This window comes from Calidris pugnax, unplaced genomic scaffold (genome assembly GCF_001431845.1).
Source record: "Calidris pugnax isolate Ruff unplaced genomic scaffold, ASM143184v1 scaffold44, whole genome shotgun sequence".
NCBI lineage: Eukaryota > Metazoa > Chordata > Aves > Charadriiformes > Scolopacidae > Calidris > Calidris pugnax.
The window spans coordinates 131,765-155,666 of NW_015094506.1; the positions used below are offsets into that span (position 1 = coordinate 131,765).

Below are 23,902 nucleotides of genomic sequence, written 5' to 3' on the forward strand. Positions count from 1 at the left end.
CCAGCGTAGCTTCATGCTGCCGGGGTGATGATTGTTCACACAGCATTTCTATTTGCTGGGTAAAAGCACCAGAGCAAGCATCAGACAACTTCAGAGGAAAATTTTGAGCTGATTATTAGTCCCGTTGTGGTAGCTTCTTGGTTAATGTTGATCTGGCCACCCCATGGAACTTGTACCAGGAGACAAATGGATAATGTCCAGCACACTAGTTCTGACAGCAGGATTTAGTGAATTACGTTGAACTAGAAGTTGCGTAAATAAATGTGTCTACCGTTGCATTAAAGGCAGCTGTTTGCAACAGGCTCTGGCTTGTAGATTCAATTAGTTTTACTAAAGGTACGGCCTCTTCAATATTTAACTTAAGTGCCTTGTTATTCATCATACATTTGAACTTACATTTTGTGGCAGCCTTTTGCATGCTTTTTAGAATAGTCCACCGATCGCCAATGGTTTAGTGCAAGTAAAACCCAACAATGCCATGTAAAACACGTAATTATTATACCGTCGCCTCGCCGCTCCGCACCGCCGGGCGTCAGCGGCGGACACGGCAGCGCCCATGGGCTGCGGCAACTCCACGGCCGGCGGCGCGGGAGGCAGAGGTAGGGCGGCGGCGGCGGGCGATGCGGGGCCGGGCGGTGCGGGGCCGGGCGGGAGGGAGGGAGGAAGGGAGAGAGGGAGTGAGCATCCCCACGGGCAGCCCTGCCGAGGGGCGGCGGGGGTCACTCAGCCGCTCACCTCCGCTGGGGCTGCATCCCCCTTCCCTCGGTTTAGGGGATGCCCGCCCGAGCCGCCGGAGTCGCTGCCCGCGCTCCTGCAAGAGCATCTTCCTTTCCCGAGGCTGATCCGCTCGCCCAAGGGAAAGAGAAGGTGATGTGGCCCGCCGGGGGGGCACCGGAGGCTTTCCGGTGGCCGGGATGTCGTTGGGGTCGCCGCCTCCGACGGTAGCCCTCCTAGGCACGGGGAACCCAGGCCAGGAGCTGGACGTAAGGATCCTGCTGGGGATGTAAGTTCCATCCTCTTTGCTTCCCTATAAGGCCACGAATGCCACTTCTGAAATGAATTTGTGCCACTTCTGCTCCTCTGCTTGCCGGAGAAGTTGGAGGATATTCCAAGATCGAGGTTTCTTGCATGTTAATGTGTACCACTGGCTGGGGAGTCCAGCTGCCTCCCTTATTTGTTCATTGTTATTTTCAAAAGAGATAAGATCTGGGAAGATGATGCTGTTCGTGCGCTTCCTCCCCCCAGCCCCTGCAAAAAAAAAAAGGAAAGTATATGAAAATTGATTAAGTGGACTTTCACCATATAGTTACAATTGTGTGCATTTCTCAATCATTTTTCATCCTAACTGCACTTGGCAAACATTGCCACCTGTTTCAGTTCCTGTAGCAAGCCTTTCAGATGCACTTGTTAGCTTCATAACCTCTTGAAAATACACAGCAAAATGATAGCCAGACCAGTTAGAATTACTGGGTCTCCATCTCTTTCCATTTTCACTGGCTTTATCCAGAGCTTCGGTGGTGTGTCGGGTGGTGCCAGCACCAATTTGCAGAACTGAGCATATCTCTGAGTGTGAATGATGATGCCTTCTCCAAGCTGTACGTATGTGTCTGTGTTTGTGTGGTGTGTTGCTGGTTTCTCCCCTAATCCCTGCACTTTGCACTCTTGGAGGTAGAGGAGGCTTTTCTGCCATTACTGCTTACTTGATTTCTGCTAAATGATTATAAATGAGGTGTATATATCAAAGGCCTCTCATCCATAAAGAATGCACTGTATGAATTCCCTTGAGCTTCCAGCACTCTTGTTAGAACTGTCCTGTTTGCAGACATGAATTCTCTCCCATTAGTTGACTCCTGTGACAAAGTTGTGTCAGCGTATGACCAGCGTAGCTTCATGCTGCCGGGGTGATGATTGTTCACACAGCATTTCTATTTGCTGGGTAAAAGCACCAGAGCAAGCATCAGACAACTTCAGAGGAAAATTTTGAGCTGATTATTAGTCCCGTTGTGGTAGCTTCTTGGTTAATGTTGATCTGGCCACCCCATGGAACTTGTACCAGGAGACAAATGGATAATGTCCAGCACACTAGTTCTGACAGCAGGATTTAGTGAATTACGTTGAACTAGAAGTTGCGTAAATAAATGTGTCTACCGTTGCATTAAAGGCAGCTGTTTGCAACAGGCTCTGGCTTGTAGATTCAATTAGTTTTACTAAAGGTACGGCCTCTTCAATATTTAACTTAAGTGCCTTGTTATTCATCATACATTTGAACTTACATTTTGTGGCAGCCTTTTGCATGCTTTTTAGAATAGTCCACCGATCGCCAATGGTTTAGTGCAAGTAAAACCCAACAATGCCATGTAAAACACGTAATTATTATATTGGCATTATTACTGTTGCCCTGATAAAGCTTTCCAAAGCAAATACAGCTCTGAAAGGTCCAGTTCTCTTCTCACTTTCACTGCTGTCACTCAGGAATAACTCTATGCAATCTATGGTATAGTAATACCCAACTACTGGTAATAAAAGTAAGAAGTCAGATGCCTACTATTTAGTTTTTTCCATTTAGTACTATTTTACAAAGTGTGTCTAATAAAATTATTTGAAGTAGGGGAAGGAGAAGATATACCATTTAAAATCAGAATTCTAGAGCTCTTAAGGGAAGTGTAACTCTCAATATTTTCACAAAAGACGTGAATACTATGTAAATACAAATTAATTTTGTGGCTTGCACAGCATGACTACATCTTTAATGCTACAGTTATGACTATTCTACAGTCAGTAATGTCAAAGCTAGAGGTACATAACATATAATTAACCTGTAACACTCTCTGTCATATTATATGACTAAGGATAATATTGTAGCATACTTCACAGAATACATTAGACATGTTACACTAGTCCTCGTTTTCTTACTCTAGTAACATTTCTATTGTAGCCTAACTTGATTTTTCCTAGGCAGATGTATATGTAATGACAGTTCAGCTAATGATATTATCTGCTGTTGCATGGCTAGAATGACATCAGAGGAGCTGTCAGCCCCATGGTCTGCAAGATCTAAACTAATAGACATGATCTAGAATAACATTTCTGTCTGTAGTGCAGAACTCCAGAACACCAGTACGACTCACAGAGTTTAGATCTTCCTTCCAGAGCATCAGAAACTGGCAAAAGGCTCCTCAATTGAGAAATGGCAACTTCTGTGATCCAAGTAAACTGATGTATACACACCTTTCTTAAATCACCTAGATATATTATGTGTTAACTATGGACTATAATTATTTTTTAAATTTCTCATTACCCCTAGAAAACTTTATTAATAAATTGCTATTTTCCTCATGCTTTGTTACCTTGCTTTACATATCCATCTTTGATGTTATTTCCTGGTGTTTTAGAAGCTCTAAATAGCTTTTCTTTTTTGATCTTTTAAAAATATGCTCTTAAACGTTAATTTACTTTTTTTTTTTCCTGAGTTAAGGCATTTCCCTTCATTCTAGAGTAGTTAGAATTGTTACAATTTTTAGCTGCCTCCTCCTTTCTGTATCCATCGTAGTAGAAATGACAGCACCTCGAATTATGATACTCGATGGAGGCTGGCAGTCTAGCCTTAATTTCAATGTAGAGAGAAGCTGTTAGTCTGTGTGGAGCTTCAAATACAGTCAAATTATGATGCAGGAGAATTTTCACGTAAAGTTTAAACAGAATTATTAATTTCAAGTTTGGTGGAATGCCGAGGAAACCATCCTGCCATTCTATTTAAAATCCAACTAATTTTTAAAATTAATGCTCCATCGGGTCAAGTCTATGTACAGAACTGCCAACTGACAAGTTGAAGAAGTAATCAATTTGAAGTAAATTGATGTAATTCTGTCCTCAGTTACACCGGGGTATAAATAGAATAAATTCATTGGTGTTAGTACTTGGTTCCATATTGCTGTCTTTTGAAGCAAATCAGAAAGGAGCATAGAATAGAAAACTCATTCATAATCTTAACTGTTGCATGCATGTATGCATAATTTTGAAGTTTTTATTTACTTTTTTTTGGTAACAATTTGAAGTATTTGCAGGAAAATGTTGTAGGAAATTAATGGAAAAATGTTTCATAATCTGTCCTAACATCAGAGATTGGCATTGTTTGTATCCATGTTTTTATTCGTGTCAGTGGTTGCCTTTCATCCTTTTGTGTTTTTCTGAAGTTTTTGTCTTCCATGTTCAGTCAAGATGCATTTCTCAGCACAGAGGAATATTGGCTGTGGCTATCCATTTCTTTCAGCCATCTCTTCCGTTTGCCCTGCATTCACTGAAATCCTGCAGCGTTGCCATAAAAAAGCTGCTGTTGTTTTGAAAGTGCAAAACCCCCTCTCACTGAATGGAAGATGCTTTGGGATAGGTTTTTGTCCTTCTTCATTTGTGGCTGTTTAAATGCTATGGGGTTTTTTTGAGGGGTCACAGCTTCACTGCTCTAGATGAAATGCTTTTTCTTCACAATCACTTGGGCTGAGAGCGGTGTATGGCTGAATGGGTCTCATTTATTCTGCAGGCTCTACCCTTCCTTCTCCTCTTGCAGCTCTAAAATGCCAAAACGCACCCATGGTCCTAACTGTGTGGATTGGTGTGAGCAGCAATGTCGTTCAGGACAGCTCAGTACTGTCAATTTTTCTGCGGATGCAGCTTCCTGGCTACCCCTGTTGCTGAAGTTAGGCAGGTTTTGGAAAACCAAGCCAACATGAGCCTATCAGGAGTAGGGTTTTAGGGTCAAGTGCTGCCTTTTTTTAGGCCAGGCTGATAGAGTGGGAAAAAATGGACAAGCTCTCAAATATGTGATGCTTTTCTCAAGTCATGTATCTAAAACGTCATGGCTACAGGAGCATTAAGTCTTGCTGCTGCTGTGGAACAGCTATTCACTGTTTGTGAACCAGTAGTAAACAAGATTATTTGGCTGAACTTCTGGCAGGAGGAACTTGAGAAGCTGTAAAATAGTGTGTCGCTCACTAAACATGGAAGCGTTAGAGAAAAGTGTCAGTGAAGTAACAGGGGTGAGGGTGAATGGATTGGACTTTAAAAACAAACACTTCTATACAAACTGAGATGTTACTGGGTTCCTTGTGAAATAAAATCTGTGTATAAGGAGTATTCAGGCTCCCTAATGAAGAAAACCTTATGAGTTTTTGCATAGAGGTACTTGTGGGTCACCTAGCTGAAGTGATGTTCATTTGTAAGCTCAGAACTCTTCCAGGAAGAAAACTGTTTCGTGGACTGGAAATACTTTCAGATCTATATTCAGGTACTTTAGTGGTACTCCAGTGAATTTGGACCAAACTCTTGTTTCACTTTTGCTAGTGAAAATAAGAAATAACACCACTGAAATTGATGGAATCCCATCAGTGGAAGTGAGGATAACCTAGTTTTTGGGCTTATAAAAAAAACCAGAAAAAAACCTGCTTGTTTTTTATATGTATTTACTTATTATAAATAGTAAAAATGATCTCTTAAAAAAGTGAATTTGTTTTTACCATATTTAGTTCTCAGTAGTTTTATGTGAGGTGCATTTCATGAAGCCTGAGTTGATGGGTCTGAGAGACAGCTCCTGTCCCCAGAGTGTGAATGTATGTGTACCATAGCACACTGAAGACAACTATGGCATTGAACAGGGACGTGGCATTGAAGTGTGCCTGGTGACTGACTGGAACTGGAGTATCTCCACTGGGAGATGTAGCAGTGCTGTAGACCCACAGTTATTCTCACTCAGCTAAGGTTTCAGTTTGTGCATTAAACACTTTTTACTTCTGGAATGCTTCCTGCAAGGAAGGCATTAGCTTTTCAAATGAGAATCCAAAGTGCTGAGACCTCATCTCAAACTCAGAAAAGGCTCAGCAAAGGCCTCACGAAGGACCGTGAACCTTTTGGAGAAACTGAGTTTGTTTGTGGTCAGCCAAGGCTGAGAAAATGAGAAAGTCATGGGTTTGGTGCACAACAGACACAGCACAGGAATAGTTTCTTCTGGAAGAAGAAATAAATCCTGCTAGAAATGGAGCTAGGCTTTTCAAAACGTATGTTTTCTGAGGTGTTGCTGGTGCCTAGGCTCTGTCTAGATGTGTGGGGTGGTGCCGTGAAGGTACCCAGCTGAGCTGGCTCTGGATGAGGTAGCTCCTGGGTAGCAGAAAATGCCTCCCTCCATCAGCTGAGATCAAGTTTGCATGCAGCGCTGCAGTGCCAAACTCCCCTCTGGACACAATTAATTTGGGGGGTTTAAATGTAGTATAAATGAGTTATATGTAGTATATATGAGCCAAAAAGTCTCAGAAAGCTTCCAGGTAGAATAAAGTTTTAAAGCGAGGACCTGATCTTATTGTGCATTGAAGTACTCCCTCCAGCTTAATTAAGGGTTTCTGCTGATACACAGAGTTGTACTGAGATTTTGCTGACTCTGAAAGCAACAGTAACAGAACTAATGTGTATAGTCTATGTTGTTGCTGGGAAAAGGAGGGAGAGTCAAGTTATAGGAATCTGGATTGATATTATGTTCAAGATTTAGCTGTGAAGGGAGATGTTTCCTGCCATCCATTCAGGTAGACAGTGATGGAAGGCCTTCCAGGACTGTTTCTTCCTCTCTGCATTTAAAATAAGGATGCAGAAGGCATATTCTTATAAATCAGAGTGAAATGAAAGATGTTTTATATTTATGGATGTTTTTCAGGAAAATAAAGTTTTTCAAAAAATGAAGTGCCATGGCTGAAAAAAGCCCAACCCAACCTACCGAGAAACCCATAACATCTTTTGGATTGATAACTGTTGTTTCTTCAGCTCAGATACGCTCTTCCAGCTAAGTACTGAGAGGAAGAGGAAAAGGAGAAGTGAAAGGTTTTCCAATGTGTACCCTAGCTCGTGTAATTAATAGAAAGGATAATTTGCTGGTTACTCAGCTGAATGATATACCAGCAATAGCAGCATGGCATTAATAACTTGGGAGGAACAGGAAAGAGTTTGTACTTGAGTGAATGTTCCTCTCCCAGCAAGAAGCATCTGAGTCACCAAAAAAAAAAAAAAAAAAAAAAAAAAAAAAAAAAAAAAAAAAGTGAAGAAAGCATCATCAAGTACCTTCGCCTTTTCTGTGTCCATTGTCATCAAGTTCCTGCCCCATCTGGCAGTGGACCCACATTTGTACTAAGTTCCCTTTTGCTGATGATACACCTACAGAAGCCTTTCTTGTTGCCCTTCTAGTCTCAACTCCAGATAGGCTTTCCCTTTCCTCATAAAAAAAAAAAAAAAAAAAAAAAAAAAAAAAAAATCAATTGCTGAGATCAGGCAGCCAGGTGGTAGCTTTTGTCTTTTTGCCTTTTTGTTAAATAGCAAGATGAATTAAGGGGTCGTTGATCTCTTTAGATGTCTGGGGCTCTGGATGGATTCTATCCCAATATTTATATTAGTTCTGTCTAGTTGTTTTATAAAACTTTGTTTATCTGGCAGGAAGAATGGAGCAGCATTTTACACATGTAGTGCCAACAACTGAATCAAACGGCAAAATAAACAGGCATTCAGGAGTAACTGCTTGGTTAATTGTGGTGACTTTGTAGCAGAAAAAGCCAAGAGAAGACTGAGCAAAGTGAAGCATACAAAATTCATAAGGGTGAATTTTATCTTATGTTGCTCTCATCCTGAGTGACTGCACCCGGGCACTGGTCCACAGCAGCATCATTTTCACCCACAGAGAATCTTAAGGGGTAATATAGATAATCATTAGGGATAATAAACTAGACAATCATGAGAAACCTGTTCTCTGACAATAGAAAACTCCTGTTGCTCTTTCTGCATTGTTCAGGACAGAAAGGCAGAGAAGTGCTTACTGCAGTATCATTGGTTTAGAGGATTATGCCATTATCTTGTAAACATGCGCTTTTCTTTCATTCCAGGTGCCACAGGAACTACTAAAGATGTGTAAGTACTTACTCTACTCTTTCAAATATGTAACTGTGGACTTGAGTGCTACCAGTCTTATACTAGATTTAATCATACATGATTCATCTGGCTCCTAACATATAATCAACACCAGCAGATGTTTATTGTCTTTAGTGACAGCTTCCATCTCTACAAAACAACTTCATGTCTTGTTTACTTTTCTACGGATTCTTTCCTTTGTTGTTTCTCTAGTAGAAATGTCTTCTCTCGGCTTCTGTTGAGAAAGTTGTCTCCCAGATGTGGTCATGTTACTTCAGACTACTCTTCCCTGTCACGTACCAGTACACCTTTTTCCAAAGGCCATGCCATTGTATGAAGGGACCACGTAAATTTCCACCAAGCCCTCTGAGAGATTTAAAGAGCCACTGAGGCAGATTTCCCCTCTTTGCAGCAGGAGACCCAGTAACCTATCCAAACTTCCTTTTCAAAGTACCCACCTTCTCTAGATACTCTCCACATTGAAGATAGTATCTATCAGCTCCCCTGACGCTGGGTAGCAGAGGGCAGCCCTACCCATCCTGTTTTTCTCTAGACGTGGAAGGTCTGAACCTCTATTGTCCTGTTGCCTCTTGCTAACTTCTGGCTTTCAGAAAAGCAGCAGCAAAAGATACGCCTTTTTCAGCCCATTTTTCATTTACTGATGCAGAAATGTGCAGGAAGAGCTTTATTCAGCCATAAATTTAATTTCCTATCAAAGGAAACATTCAAGAGGTCCTCCCGAGGTCTTGGCTTCTTTTATTTCATATAATTGTTATTTGCCACTAGAGTTTGAGACTGAGGGGCCTGGGAAAGATTTTCATGTTATGCAATAGGAACATTCTTCAGTTTTATTTAGTTCATTTAGAGTAACTACTCTAATTAGATGGAGGAACCCTGGTGTAGAAATGAGGGCTGTCAAGTCGGATAAACAAGTGGAGAGAAGAGCTTAACAACAGGCTTATCCTTGCTATTACAGAGCACAGCTGAGAACTAACGACAGGTCTCTCCTGGCAGATGAATGCTGTTTCACAGGTACTCCTGGGATCGGAGTTACCCGTGTAGTCTGTTTTCTGGGTTTGTAGTGTCAGACAATAAACAAAGCAGAGAAGGCAAGCTTATGGGGAACCTCTTCTTGATACAGCCTGCAGCATTCATGTCCTCGGTGCTTTTATATATATAAAACCACTGTTTTTAATATATATTAGGGCCTTTTTTTGTTGTTCGATGTAGATACCTTAAGTCACTGACTTAAGACTGTATCTCTTTCTTTCCCCTTTGGTAGTTTTAAACTTTGAAATTGCGAGCACTGTTAACTTACTAATTTAGTAGGTGTGTTTATGTGCTTAAAGGTATGGACGGATATATGTAGGTCTGGATTTATGTGTGTGTAAGCATTTGTAGAGCCAGGCTTTAGGAGTTAAACTGGGAATATCCTACTTAGTGTTTGATCACTTCTGATGTTTCAAAAAAATATTGGGACAACTTAGAAAAAACTAATTACTAGTGCAGACTTCAACAAAGTGAAAGGGTCAATCCTGGGACTATTACTCATTCCGATAAGTATAGTGGAGCCAGCTGAACAACCTGTGTGAGTAATAGCATGGTTGAGCCTTCTCGTCAGACGTTAGAAACACAGATCTGCTAATGAGGAACGGCAGTGATGACCTGAAAAGTCCTAAATCAATCATCTAGTATTTAACAGCAGATTTTTAGGAAGGAAGTAAAATACCAGAAAAACTATTTGGAAATGATGGAAATTAACAGATTTATAGTAACTAACATTATAAATCCATGTAAGCTTTTATTTTACACATTTACACTTTTACCAGCTAAAGTTAAAAAAAATTCTCTTTAAAAAACCCAACTTGTTTTTGTGGTCAAATTTCAGTCATATTGATTCTGGTCTATAAAAGCATTTAGGTGTGTCCTTATTTCCAGCATGCTTTTTGATACAGAATCCAATTATTCTAACTCAAGAGATTTCTCATTTCTTGACTGTGACTCATTGCCAAGACACCAGTGCCTCCTGGAGTGAGCAGCTTGGTGGAAGGAGAGAGGGTTGGATCCTGCTCTGATTCTTCCTGGCTGACCATGGGGAAGCTCCTTTGCCCTTTGGGCCTTGAGTTTCCCAACCAGCAAGATAGGGATGATAACATCCATGATCTTCCTATGCAAAGTGCTGTGAGACTGAGGGCTGCGCAGGGACAAGAAGGACGTATGATTTGGGAACGTGATCTCTCTCTGTCTACTGCAACCCTCAAATCAAAAATGAATCTGTCGACCAGCTTCCGCCAGAGCTCCAGCCCCACTAATACAGAGAAGTACATCACGGCTAACTGGAGAAGCTTAGATGTAGGAGGGTTAGGCATATGCTAGAAAATGATGCAATGCCTGTGATATTCAGAGTGTGGCTAAGTTCAGAGGAAGATTAGTAACCATAGAAAGGAAAAAACCACAGCAGTTCAAGACTGTTTCAAAATATTGGGAAGAAATTAATCAAATACAAATCATAAGCCCTTACTTCCAAGAAACACCAAGAAACTGACTAGTCTGTCAGTGGTGCACAGTTTAGTGGGACAACCGAGCATGGCTAGAAAGGGTCTATATAATGCTTGGCATGAACAAAAGTCGTAAAAGCTGAGGTAAGAAAAATGTGGATGGAATAAATTAATGTGAATGCCTGTCATTTGATATTTAAAATATTATGAAAGATGGCAGCTTCTTTTACCATCAAATGGACATAGGACTGATGGATGTGAAAACCGACAGTTGAAACAAGTATATTTTTCAAACTTATGAGGGTGACAGGGAGCCTCTTGGGACTGACAAATCCTTACCAAAAGAAACATTTATTCTAGCTGAAAATAGAATGCTGTTATGTGCATTTGCTGTTAAATCCACCTCCTGGCTAAAGGACTCCACCTACACTACCTGCTGAAAAATGTGCTCTCGGTTCCTCTTCAGTAGATGTCAACAAGGTCTGAGGGAAGATGTAGCGACACGGCAGCATATCAGTGCAAAGTACATCGAACTGCTAAGTTCCTTTTGCCAGCTATTCCTGGTGCAGAAAAACTTATCCTAGCTTGCTCCTCTTGGAGGACTCTCCAAATGGTGATATTTAAAGATTGTTTTTTTTATGTTAGGTTCTTCATCCCTGACGTAAGAAGAAACTAAAGATGTGTTGGAAGGAGAGAGAAAGGGTGTGCTGGACTCCCGTATCCCCATATCCTCCCTGTGAGTCTGGGAGATGTGGCAATGGGAGCACTGCTGAAACCAAAGGAGCTTCTTTATATTCCCATTTCCGTGCGGTTGAGTGATGTCATTGTAGCTCTGCTCCTTGGAGCCACCCATGTTCACCCAGCCTGGGCACAGAAGCAGCACCTGATGCAGTGATTCAGCTGGCACCTGGATGTTTGAACAAGTGAAATTTGCTGGTACCTTTCAAAATGGGGCTTTATGCTATAGTGTGTGAAGGCAAGAGGTGTGTGAATATGCCTAACATCAACTGCAGCCACAATCCTCCCCATCCTGCTTAGAAAGGAGTCCCCACAAAGGGGCTGAAAACGGCCTCTTCCTTAAGTGCCATCACCAGAATTTTTCTTTTTCTTTTTTTTTTTGTGCCCCCCCCCATCTCATGCTTCCATGTTCTGCCTATTTCTGCTCCCCTCCTCTTTCCTAGCAGGACTACAACAGATTGCACCCCGTCATCAGCCAGCCAGCTGTGGCCTGTACAATCCCAGATCGTATTTGCTGTTGCACATTTAAAGGAAAAGGTACCACAAAATTAGACTTTGACTTGTACCTATTAAGAGGAAGGGAAGAAAGCAAAATGTTTTAAAAAAACTAGTCTGCTTAATCATAGAGCTGGATAATTTGTTTTGGTGAGAGTGACAGTAATGGCCCAGTGATGCCCCGTTACAAAACATTTCTAGAACAGAAGAAAATAGCCCTGTTGCCTAGTAGAGGTTGTTTTTTTCTTAAACATTGACATTAATTTCCTGTTGGACAATATTGATTATTATTCTTACAACTCCATTTCAGAGGCTTCGAGCTGTGCACAAAGTTGCCAGCACTTTTAAAGGATTCTTTTCTCTGGATAATGGTTAATCTAGATTATAGAAAATGTTTCCAGTTGTTTGAGAAAATCAATCCTGTGACACATTCAGTTGTTTCAACAGAAATGATTGTTTGTGATCTTTTGGCACCCAAAATCCCTTCCTTAAAAAAAATAATGACAACACTTTTTTTTTTTTTGCTAAAAATACAGGGCTTACTTCTACTCAGTGATATCTACAGGCTTAGCACTTTCTTCAGCTGGAATTGGCCCCCACTAGGACAGAGAAACTCCACAGTCCTCAAGGAAAGTTGTCTCTGCATTTTTCTGGCTGCGTGCGTGAGGACTGCAAGATCACTGAGGTTACATGGGGTCAGAGGAGATGGGAGATGCCTTCTGAGATGGCACTAGCTCCTCCAGGGAGGAGTGGCAGGAGGGCCAGAGAACGAGGAGTTTATTGCTCTGTCTCTCTTGGGTGATAAGATATAGGCAAAGAAAGGAGATGAGGAAGCTCACCCCACTCAATGCCTGAATATCACTTAGCAAAACTGCAGCATACTTAAATTTACCTCAACCCTAATAAAAGGACCTGTGTACCCTTATTACTCTTACTGTGGTGATGCAGAAAGGATAGTCTGTAATGTTCTGCCACGTAGAAAGAAGATGTGTAAGATAATTTCCAGTTTGTAGTAGTATTTTTAAGGCATTTGCTACCCTTCCAGGAGAGCGCTGACTGAGGTTTAAGGGGAGTTTCCTTGCATTTAAGGCTACATCTTGCTAGAAGCTCTCTGCATTTTGGGCCAAAATGCCATTGGCTTCAGGGGTCAGTAACAGCATACAGCCCTGATAATTAAACAGTAGGCACATCTACCTTGTAGAATAAATAAATTACAAGAAGAAATGTCATATATTATTGTTAAATATCATAGTTCAGAAATGCCTTTCAAGGCTGTAGAATGGATTTAGCCCTAACACTGGGTAAAGGCCAGCTCTCAGTTTTATTACCTAGGGAGCAGATCAGAAATTCATGGATCAGCTCATGATGGGCAGTATTGTTGCACTGCCCCCATAGTCAAATTGGTCCTTAAGGTGAGGATGTTGGGTGAGCAGCCTGTGCATGAGCATTTCCACAGCAGGACCCTCCTTGGGTTGTGATGCCCCCTTTGCTGTTGGCAGCCTTCCATGGGCACTTCTGTGGCCATGTCTCATAGCTTCCTGAGCAGCCAGGGTGCAGGACTCCTTCTCGGGCAGTTGTCACAGTTGCCCCACAGGGAAGGGATGAAGGATGTCGGTGGATTTAACAGCACTCAAATTACCTTGCCTCTATTTTTTTATTGCTAGGTTGGTAGGCTGCAGACCAAGCTGAAATGCAGCTGCTGCCCTGATCCATGCCCAGCCATGCCAACAGAGTTCAAAGTTCAAATATTTAATCAAAGGTGGGCGAGTTGTTTATGTGAAGACTGATGCTGGGGCACTGACTGCAGCGCAGGCCCTATACCCTCAAGGCGTAAAAATAAGATTTTTATCTTTTCCATACTACAGAATCACAGAATCGCCATGGTTGGAAGGGACCTCTGAGAAGATTGAGTCCAACCTTAAAAAAACCCCAACAAACAAACAACCCAAAATACAGAAAAACCAAACAACAACAAAAAAACCCACAAAACACAACACCCCACCACATGACACCCACCCACAAACCAATAGTATCAGGCACTAGAACATGCCCTGAAGAGCCACGTCTACACGTTTCTTAAATACCTCCAGGGATGGCAACTCCACCACCTCCCTGGGCAGGCTGTTCCAGTGCCTGACCACCCTCTCAGGAAAGTAATTCTTCCTCAGATCTAATCTAAACCTCCCCTGCCGCAACTTTAGACCATTTTCTCTGGTCCTGTCATTATTCACTTGGGAGAAGAGGCTCTGTAACATCTTTTGGCACAGCTGCTGTGAAAGCTTACCTGTCTTCATCCTCATTCCCATGCTAGCATGGATGCCCAGTACCTTCCAGTCCTCTTTTGGTGGAATAGCATCCCAGACTTGTTCCTGTTTATGTGCAGAGCCTTTATGTTTCTTGTTATGTGTGGAGCAGTGTGGGGACTCACTCAGGAAAAGCATTAATTTACCTGTTTCAGGCATCACTGGCAGGAGTCAAGAAAACTAAGACGCATCTATTCTCAATCCTTTTTTTCCTTCGGTCCATTAGATTGGAAAATCTAATTGGAAAAGGCAGTTTTTGTGCCCGTGTATTTTATTGAGTTGTGGATGACCTGAATTAAACTGGGACCAGTAATAATCCCCTTCTTCCCTTGCACCTGAATCTACCCAGATGGTGACGGGGTATCTGAAAGAAACAATGTGCTAATGTGCTTTATATCTTTTGATGTTACAGAGCAGAAGAATCCGTATCAGATGATGACAAAAGGAGGTAGGTGCTCTACTGGGACTGGATTTATTTACAATAGGCTTCAGTGAGCTCTGCTACCAGATGTACATCCCTCCTTTCCTCCTCTTAATTCCCACCAACGCTGCCAAAGCAGAGGAGAAAAAAAAAAAGGAAGAAAAAAAGAAAAGGGAGTTAGAAATCTCTTACAGAACCCAATATTGGTGAGTTCACCCACCCCTTTAGTCAGCTTGGGAGGAGGAACGTTGTGGCAAGAAGAGCACATTATCTGACAGCTGTAGGTGATGTGCATGGTAACGGCCAATGACCTCTGCCTTCACACCAGCCCAGAAGATGACATTAGCACTTGTGGAGATCTCCACTGGGCTGGAAATGGAAGGAAGTGTGACTTTATCATCAAACAAATCAGAAATCACCTCGGAGCCCTGAGGGCTGGAGGAGGTATTCTTAGTTTGGCACCAAAAGGGGCAGAGCAGGGTAATGGGAGTCTCTGCAAGTAGCTCCAGGCACAGCAGAGGCTCATAAGGACCCAGTTTTCACCTCCTTGCACCAGTCCCTGCTTTTCATACAGGCCTTGGAACCAGAAAATACACTCTGCAAGGCCATGAAGGGGGAGAGACTAACGGTTTTCTCCACGTGTGGCCCTAAACAGGGGGATGCAGGTCCTATCTATTAACAGAGGTCAAAGTGCTATTTAATTGGTGTGCATTGTTTGAAGTGAGGTGCTTCAGTGGTCCTAGTGTTGAACATTACTATCAGACTGGCTCTGTCCTCAGCTGGGTATATTTGGTGTCTAGAAGAAGCTGGGCCAGTGGTGTTTCTTGTCATAGCACAGTTGGGATTTAATGAAAAATATTAGGAACATGAGTAATAAACATCTCCTTTCGCAGGCTTGGGTCCCACTTAAGAGTTACAGATAGCCTCAGAGTTTTTGCACCATTTTAGCAAGCACCCAGCACATAAAACGCACTCTTCCCATAGCCATGGGAGAGGAGGTCTCCTCTGAGGATGCTTGTGCAGAGGTACCCTCCTCTCTGAGCATCCATGGTCTTTGTAATGCTGCTGCGTGATGTGGACGTTCTAGGGAGAAGTGACACAATTAAGCTCTGATGTTTCTCTAAATTGTTTCTTTAAATCAGGAACTATGGTGGCGTGTATGTTGGCCTGCCATCGGATGCAGCCGCCATGGTTTCCAGTCAGACGAAAGCTGCACCAAAAGGTATTGGAAGGTTGCATATTGCACTCCTCCTGCTTCCTCAGTTTAATTTTATCTACTAGGATGTATTTCCTTTAAAAATCAATTATTATTTCAGACAGACTGGCTAGCCTCGGAGCCTTTTAAGGCAGTGGGGCTATTTATAATCATTAACAAGATTGTTCCTGTATATTTAAATTTTAACACACTTACTTTTGCAGAAGGATCTTAGAGCAGATGCTGACAACGTGATACATTGTCTTCTGAACAGCTTCTCCATGCTCTGAGCTCTCTGCGAATTCAAAGAAAACAAAAGCCTGTTAGGACTAAGAGGTTGTGATAGATGCACTTGCAGAGCCTCAGTGCTATTTTTAGTTTTGAAGGTGTTTACTTGCATTGTGGTGAATTCCAGTAATAACAGTTAGTAAGTGCTTGCTTTCAGGTTTATTTCTGTTCTTGTATGAAACTCAGTGGAAACTGTTTATTTTCCATGTGATATTTTTGAACAGTGGAAAAAAAGCATTAAGTTTATAGGTACTTAATAAGCAATTCATAAACATATATTTATGAAATCATATAGTGTTGCTTGGATTTAATACAGCAAAAAAATACAACTGCTGTCACATATGTACAGCACAGAGTTTAGTCACCGTATGGTGCTTCCAAAATTTTCTGCAAAGAAAAAAAATCCAAAGAAAAATAACAACCAAAATAATAGTAGCTGGTTTTGGAACAATAGTACCTTTGTTGCATGGTTGTTTTTTTTTTAAACAGTGTTCTAAATTAGTGATATGTTATAAAGTTTTAACCATCTTTATCTTTTACTTTCTAATTAAGATTAGAAGGAAATAAACACATCAAGATGCAAAGAGATGGAGGTACAGTATGTCTTAATTAATGTTATGTGCTTGGCATGTATTCTTTGAACAGAAGCAAGGTGGCAATGCTCCCTGTGCTGCTCTCGGGTGGTCTGGGAATCACCGGGTTGTTTCTCCAGCTGCAGCATAATTCTTCTAGAGACTGGACCAGGGGCCAGCTCTCAGTGGTGCAGGCATAAATCAGAAAGTGGGTGAAGTCATCTTGGTGAGAAGTAAGGAGACTCTGTACTACTCTGTTTAGGAATGAATAAAAATCAAATGTCATTGGTTTTGTCTCCAACCACGCCACAACTAATGCTGCAGCAGTATTAAGACATCCCATGAGAGGTGATGTGCATAAACAGCATGTAGACCAGCATCTGTAGAGACAAAGATTTTTCCAGAAATGAGTAGTTTGCAATTAGAAAACATCCTCTCCATTTTGGGGAGGACCTTGAGGACCAAACTGAGGCACCCACTAAGTAACCAACTGGAACTTTCCTCTTGCTATGGGAGAATCTTTGTTCTCCACCAGCCAGAATAGGGCAGTGAAGATTTATAGTCCCTATTCCTGACTTAAGCGTTTCAACTAACTAATTAACTAAAAAAGTCCCTTCCAAGTTCACGTCTGAAGAAAAATAAAAGAAGCTAAGTTTCCATTCAGAATTTGAACTAAATAAATATGGACAACTTTTGAAAGGGAACTGTTTTGATGTCTAGCCAGTGGGGCGGGGGAAATTATAAAGCTACCAACAATTTCCATAGGAAGCAGAACCCTTTCCTAATTTAAGTGAAGAGCCAGAAACAGTTCTGTCTGGTCTTGCTGCTGGATGCAGGTGTAGTAGAGCAGAACACACATATCCTGATTATCTTTAATCATGTGAATGGTTAAAGCTCCATGGACCTTGCTAGGAGCACTCATATACAGGGAGACCTTCAGCTGGTCATCACACCTGACTTCAGTAACCTGGCTGAGGTGTCTAAGCTAGGAATTACCCTTGACCTGGAGAAGACTGAAGCACCTTCTTGAGGTTGCAGCTTTCCATCCGTGGTTGACGAAAAGAGCTTGGGTTAATTAGGTCCATGTCTAGGTGCTTTAGTTAAATGCCTGAAGTTGGGTAGAATCAATCCCTTGACATTTTTTGCTATTCAGAAGAGTTTAAAGTGCACTTAGCCTTCATTTGTGAAAGATCAGGGCTTGGCTGCTGACTCAGGCTAAAAAAGACTTACACAGATGAGCACCTTTAAATCTGCAACGGGTCCTGTGAGCTACAGATCTCTCAGCTTCTAATGACGACCTAATTCTCTGGTTTATGTATAGTGTTACTGTATTGCTTTACCACTCTATCTAAAGCTGTTTGTTCCTTTCTCTTTTTGAACAGTCTTCTACTAAGACCAGTTGCCAGTGCTTTAGAGAGAGCTGTCTTTGTGCTGAAGATTTTTATACTTACATAGCCTTCCGGAGAGCAAGAGAGATCAGAGCACCAAAAAAATCTGAACCGTTGCAAGTTCCAACTACGGGTAAAGCTTAAAGTACAGCGTTGAATCAGTTTCCTACGATGGTTGGTTGCATTGTGGAAACCTCCTGCTGTTCTCCAGTGACAAATGAAATCGGTGAACTCACAGTGGATGTTTCTGCACAAGAGCTAACTTTGATGATCTGCAACTTATTTCTCTGTGGCCATATTGCAGATTTCATCAGCTATCAGCTACGCTTCGTATATTTTCTCCAACAATTTTTGATAGATTTTATATAGAAAACCATTACTACTGTCCACTTAATAGTTCCTATGGTAGGTTCCTATAAATTAATTGTTAATTTACTTCAGAGTAATATATTTGACAAGTTTACATCTTTTTGGTAATATTGCAAATTTTAATATTTTTGCTGTGAAAACTTAAGAATAGGATGAAATGAGCATAAGACCATCGGGTTCTTTATAATTACTACCATCACTTTTATACAGTGAGACAAATATTAGTCTTTAATTTTCACCTTTTAAGAAGATATTGCTCAAGGAAACCTATTTAAATAAGAACAATGTACTTCAGCATAATATTTACATGTCTGTTTTTATTTTCTTCAGTTTTATCTCTTTTATAAAGCATTACATGGAAAAAAAATACTAATGAACCAAACTGTTATGTCATGTCTTCCGTTCTGTGTAATATTATAATGACATTTCCTTATGTAAGGATAAAGTGATAGTATTTTCAAGGACAGCGGGACTAAACTCCAGTGCTTCATCTTCCTGAGCTGTAGAGGATTTTTGATCACTATTAGAGTTTTATATCCCATCTCTAAGCATATCCAGTACGACAAACTGTAACAGAATGAGTGGTGTTACTATTTTAGCAAACTGTTGTATTAAATAATGGATGGGAGGTTTTAAAATTCATTAAGTTTATAGCAACTGTAGGTTTCCCACGGAACATAAAACAGATTGTACATTTCCATATGGCTGAACAAGTATTTAAATTATTAAAGCCTTTTGCATAATTCTTTAGTCAAACTTTTTTAGTAGGACATGATATGCCATACACTTTAAATAAACAAACCAAAAAAACCCAACCCACACCACAGTAACATGTTACTAGAGATTAATGACCACTTCTAAAATTAAAAGAAAAGAGCAAAACAGAAAACTTGCACATGAAGAAGTGAAATGCTGTAAACCGTGAAATTACTGCCTATTTCACTGATATCTATTAAGACCAATGGCTAACTATTGTTTATGATTTCCAGAAACTTGTAGCACTGTCTTTAAAATAGGCTTGTTAAAAGACGTATTTAAAAGTATTTCTTGCTTATCCTCTTTTAAGTATTTGTGACATTATTTACTACTGTCCTCTAGAAATCTGCCACTTGGGTTATCAACGATTTCAGGCTTCCAGCTTCTGAAGACAAATAGACATCTCATGCTTGACCCCTTCAACATTGAACTGAGATGAAATAATCTTGAAGATTAAGAGGTGGTATTAAAATATCTCACTATGAATGAATGTCTGTAGATATACATTGGCAGAGTCTTATTCTTGGATGGCAAGCTGATGAGAACTCAAATAACATTGGGTAATAAACATGCAGGTTTGCTTCCCACCTGCTTCCTCTGGCATAAGAGTGTAGCTTCCACATCACATGTTCCACAAATGGTCTGAAACAGTTTCCACAGCACTAGTTTACTCAGTACAAAGCAATTAGGCCCGTGCCTGATCTGATCACTATTGCCTTTCCCAAGGCAAAAAACCCACCAGTCATCCTAGGATACATCGTAGTTCGGCTAGTGCTTGAAAAGCCAGCAACAGATGCCACTTATCTCCCTGGTTATTTGTCCACTTCTATCCTTCAATTTCTGGGAAGAGTCATTAAAAAAGGTATACAGGGCTAGAGCAGAACATCACTTGTTCTGCTACTGACATATGTGGGCTGTGGAGAGAAAGAGGTGATCTTTATTGAATAGCTCCTAGCAGCTGGTGGTGGGACAGTTGCAAAGGGTACTCTTTCTTGTTTTACGTCATTACTTAATTTTTCCTGTGCAGATCTGCAGAGAAGTGTGGAGCACTTTGCAGAATTGGCCTCTTAATGAGTCATCCTCTGAATGTGTGGGAGGTATGGTGGTTTCTTAATATTTTTGTTCCTCTGCATCTTTTAATCTCAAAAGCTTACTGATCAACTGACAAATGTTTCAGTATCATGGACTGGAGCCTCTGCAATAGATACACATTCTATTATGCCGTGAGGGCCCGTACCCATCAAACTGAAAAGCAAGGGCCAAGCCCTTGTCTTAGGTTTGCAGACTCTTGCCTTTTATTTTCCCAAGGACCCAGAGATCTAGAAACTGTGTGACAGGACACTGTATTCCATGTTTGGCCAAATTCCACTTGGGAAACTGATTTTCTGCTCATCAAAATTCCTCTATTGTGAGCAGCATTTCTTAAGCCTTTGTTGATAAAAGAACATGACATTTCACAGAGAAATGAGTATATCTGCTTTTTCGAAACTTACAATCTATGGATATTTCTGTTAGGAAGAGGAACACAAAAGAAGCCCTATATGCCAGCTGCCAGCTGTGCATTTGATGGCATCCTTGAAGGATATTTAGGCACTCAAATGATGGTTCAATGTGAGAATTGAGAACAGAACACAAGGAGCCATTGAATGGCAGAGTTATTATTAAGGAATATACTTTGGTTTTGTTAAAACCTCTTGAATTACCATTTGTAAAGAAGAAACATTTAAATGTTGAGGCTGTAATACCATTTCCTTTGCAGTTGTCACTCTTTCTCCAGCCAGAGCTGAGAAGCCAGTGAAAATGGTTTAGCAAAGACAGTGGATTCAGGCTTTATAATCTCAGACACTCCAATTTGGTATTCTTTGACAGCCCAGAAATATTACACTTGAATTCACAAAACTCAGACAACTCAGTCTTGAGAAATCCTGAAGTTTCAAAGCATAACAATGAAACTACAGTTTGTGATCCAAATATCTTGTTGTATTGTGAATTTTCACCTAGTAGTACAAGGTATTTCACCTCAAAGACAGTGCATTTATTTTGCTTTCTTCTTAATGCAGAATCAGGAGCTTAGTTGTAAGGACCTGGTTTCTCAGTATCTGGGTAGTCCAGACAGACATACTGCTCATCTCATGTGTCCATCCACATTACAGTGTAGTTCAGAGGATGTGATATAGCTTTAAACCTTTGTGCCACTCAGGGGTTAAATCTGTCACTAAGGGGGTTGCAGAAGACCTAGTAAAGCCCAGTGTAAGCTCAGTTACTACTTTATTCACTAGAATTGAAATATTGAAATCCTCTCATAGCAAAGAGTCCACACAAGGCTGAAGCTGCAGAAAAACATAAAGGTGAAATTTGTCCCTAATGAACACAAAGGCAAAGTAATAAATTACTTGATGTCATCCTGCATGTCTAGCAGAGGAGTTTCTGCTGTATCGGACTATGGTTGAACTGGCATCACTAGTGTATTGTTCCTTGTCACCCACACAAGTCTAGTGATTCTCAATAATCATGCTTCCCAAGCACTCAGTGAGTCACTGCTGATCTGTTTTCTGCAAAGGAGACCGCTGTTTGGTTCCCATGGTGATCAGAAGTGACAATTATTACAGACTGCTACTACAGTTCCTCAGTTGCGAGTATCCACTAAAAGAAGCTCTTATCTGGTTATAGTTCCTTGGAGTTTTGCAGTACATCATCATCGCTTCCTATTGACAGCAATTTGAACACTTCAGGTGAATTGGCTTTGTGGAGAGCATACTGGAGGAGAGTGATTTGTGGAATATTTTTTGTTTTGCAATGTATTTAGAAAAAGACCAAGAAAATAACAGCTCTGGAAACTTTCCATACAGCGATGGCGTGCCAGTATTGCAGGAAATCTTTTGAGGCTGGGCTAAATGATTCAACTCTTGCATTAACAACAAACATGCACACAACTTAGATTTATCATAATAGGAGTGATTTCATTTTGCACGATCTGACAATTTTTACTGTAACCCTAGAGTTTTCAAACATAGGAGTATTTATCAGACAGCAGAAACCTGCTTGTGGGTGCTTAAAATGGCTGTCACCCATGTTGTGGGAACTTCTGTGTCATGAGCACTTATCTGGTCATTATTAAAATACCTATAGCTGAAGATAGGACCCAGCTTGTGAAACAGATCATTCCATGAAGTGCAGTGAAACTCTCATTAGCTTAACTGTAATGAGAAAAGGATTAGAAAGATACCATGGGATGGAGGCTGGATGAAAGGTATTTCATGTGCCAGAAAGGAGGAAATACGTAGGAGAATGAGGATTATAATATTATGCAGTGAGGACAGATGCAGAAGGAAGTTGTGAACAGAAAATGACGTAAAAAAGGAAATAGTTTAATTAAGTGTCTGCTCCATTTCTCTGTGATTCTAATCTCTTGAAAACAGAGCAAGAAGTAGACCGCTGCCAAATCTTTTTAAGACTGAAGAGAAATGGAATTTGGCTTATTGGTTCATTCCAACCCTCAGATGTCTGAGATTGGGAAACAACTCAATCTCGCTTTTATTTTGCTTAATGCCCAGTGTAATGAGCCCATGAACTTTTTATGTCCTTTTGGGTGTTACCAGGATATATAAATATCCTGCCTTCTCTTTCAGAATTTGTGTTGGTGTTCCTTTTGTTTATGTCTCTCTATAGAGTGAAACTTCTAATTACTTTGGAACTTTGCATCATACTTGAAAAGCAACGTAGTAGATGAGAAAATGCACAAGCTGTAAAAATCATTAACAGGCGTAATACAAGGAAAGATTATAGAATATGTGAAAAGGAAGACAGAGCTTAATCTGAAAAACAGAGTAGAGTTAGAATCAAAGCTTTGGTTTAATTACTCCATCTATTTTACATTTATCGTAACTAATAGATCACTGTACAAATGATTAGTTTGGACCATAGCACCCTTATTGGTACTCTGGGAATTAGCAATCACTTCCAGAGTTTTGTTTATGGTCTTTGATTCCTATGTTATAGGAGATAGCAGCAATGTGAAATACTAAATTCCACCGTTAGCCTTCATTGCCTACCTTTTATGTTGGCTGAGTCTCAGTGTTGTCTGCAGGATGGCTTCAGCTCCATAAAAGCTGAGCTCATTGGATTCTTACTGTGAGGCTGTGATTCAGAGCGACATGTTAATTGGAGGCAGGTCATATTCAATAACTGTTTTGTGGGGGATACCAGACTGTAGGAAAATGTTTAGACTGTTTATTGGAGTTGGGGAAGTATTCAAATTTTGGAGAGAGTCCACATTGCGTCACTACCAAACTCTACTTGACAGAATGCAAACATAACACCACATGCCTAAATAAATAAAATCAGGGAGGTAACGAACACTTTTCAGCTTATATCTTATTTATGGTTATGCATTACTGGACACTGACCTGTAACTTTGGGCTGTGAGACCTCAGATAGGTTTGTGTTACCCAAATAATACTGCTGTAAGAAAAAAACTTGGAAGGATTCCTGCTACCTGATTTGTCCATAGGAGCCTTACATGCTTTTGGGAAATCAACCAACAGATTTTCTTTAAAATTACAAGATTTGATTAGTTCTTAATGTATAAATAGTATCAACTTGAGCAAACTCCAAGTACCTGGTTATTATAACAATGTACTTCATCTTTGAAGTCTCGCAAGAAACCAGTTGCTTATTTCTTTTTCCTCTTCCAAATTGTGGGTTAGTTTAATAAATAGATGATTAAATTCTTTTACTGTTCTACCAAAGGAACTGCTTTGGATCATCAGATAAAAACAAAACATTTTTGGCAGGGAATTAATTTGTAATAAGGAAGCTGTGCCAGCCAGGGGAGATGGAGCTTCTATAAATTCCAAATTCTTTGTAATGGAATGAATAATTGTTGGAGAACTTACACAGCACTATTAAAGGGTCTTTGTTCTAGACAGCATTGCTTGTGTAAGCATT

At 40.6% G+C, this 23,902-nt stretch overlaps 1 protein-coding gene across 3 annotated transcripts; it reads left to right on the plus strand.

Moving 5' to 3' along the window:
- The first annotated feature begins 507 nt into the window (after positions 1-507).
- On the plus strand, positions 508-20,541 carry LOC106901513 (chromosome unknown open reading frame, human C12orf75). Of its 3 annotated transcripts, XR_001414315.1 has the most exons (7): positions 508-599; positions 7,908-7,932; positions 14,379-14,414; positions 15,530-15,609; positions 16,428-16,463; positions 17,825-18,235; positions 19,298-20,541. XR_001414315.1 is itself a non-coding variant. In XM_014964324.1 (6 exons), exons 1-6 carry the CDS (start codon positions 557-559, stop codon positions 17,833-17,835), a joined length of 231 nt encoding a protein of 76 aa, XP_014819810.1. In that variant the 5' UTR covers positions 508-556; the 3' UTR covers positions 17,836-19,264. The 3 variants fall into 3 exon arrangements, 2 of the variants coding, with proteins under 2 accessions (XP_014819810.1, XP_014819811.1); XM_014964324.1 differs by lacking the exon at positions 19,298-20,541 and having other exon boundaries at positions 17,825-19,264; XM_014964325.1 differs by lacking the exon at positions 19,298-20,541 and having other exon boundaries at positions 16,423-16,463; positions 17,825-17,929.
- The last annotated feature ends 3,361 nt before the right edge of the window (positions 20,542-23,902 follow it).

What these genes read in the sequence shown, in the direction of transcription:
- LOC106901513 (XM_014964324.1), top strand. Translation starts at nt 557, where the DNA reads ATGGGCTGCGGCAACTCCACGGCCGGCGGCGCGGGAGGCAGAG. An exon ending in TCAGATGATGACAAAAGGAG is followed by an intron (nt 14,415 to 15,529) that starts GTAGGTGCTCTA and finishes TCTTTAAATCAG; the next exon opens with GAACTATGGTGGCGTGTATG. An exon ending in GACGAAAGCTGCACCAAAAG is followed by an intron (nt 15,610 to 16,427) that starts GTATTGGAAGGT and finishes AATTAAGATTAG; the next exon opens with AAGGAAATAAACACATCAAG.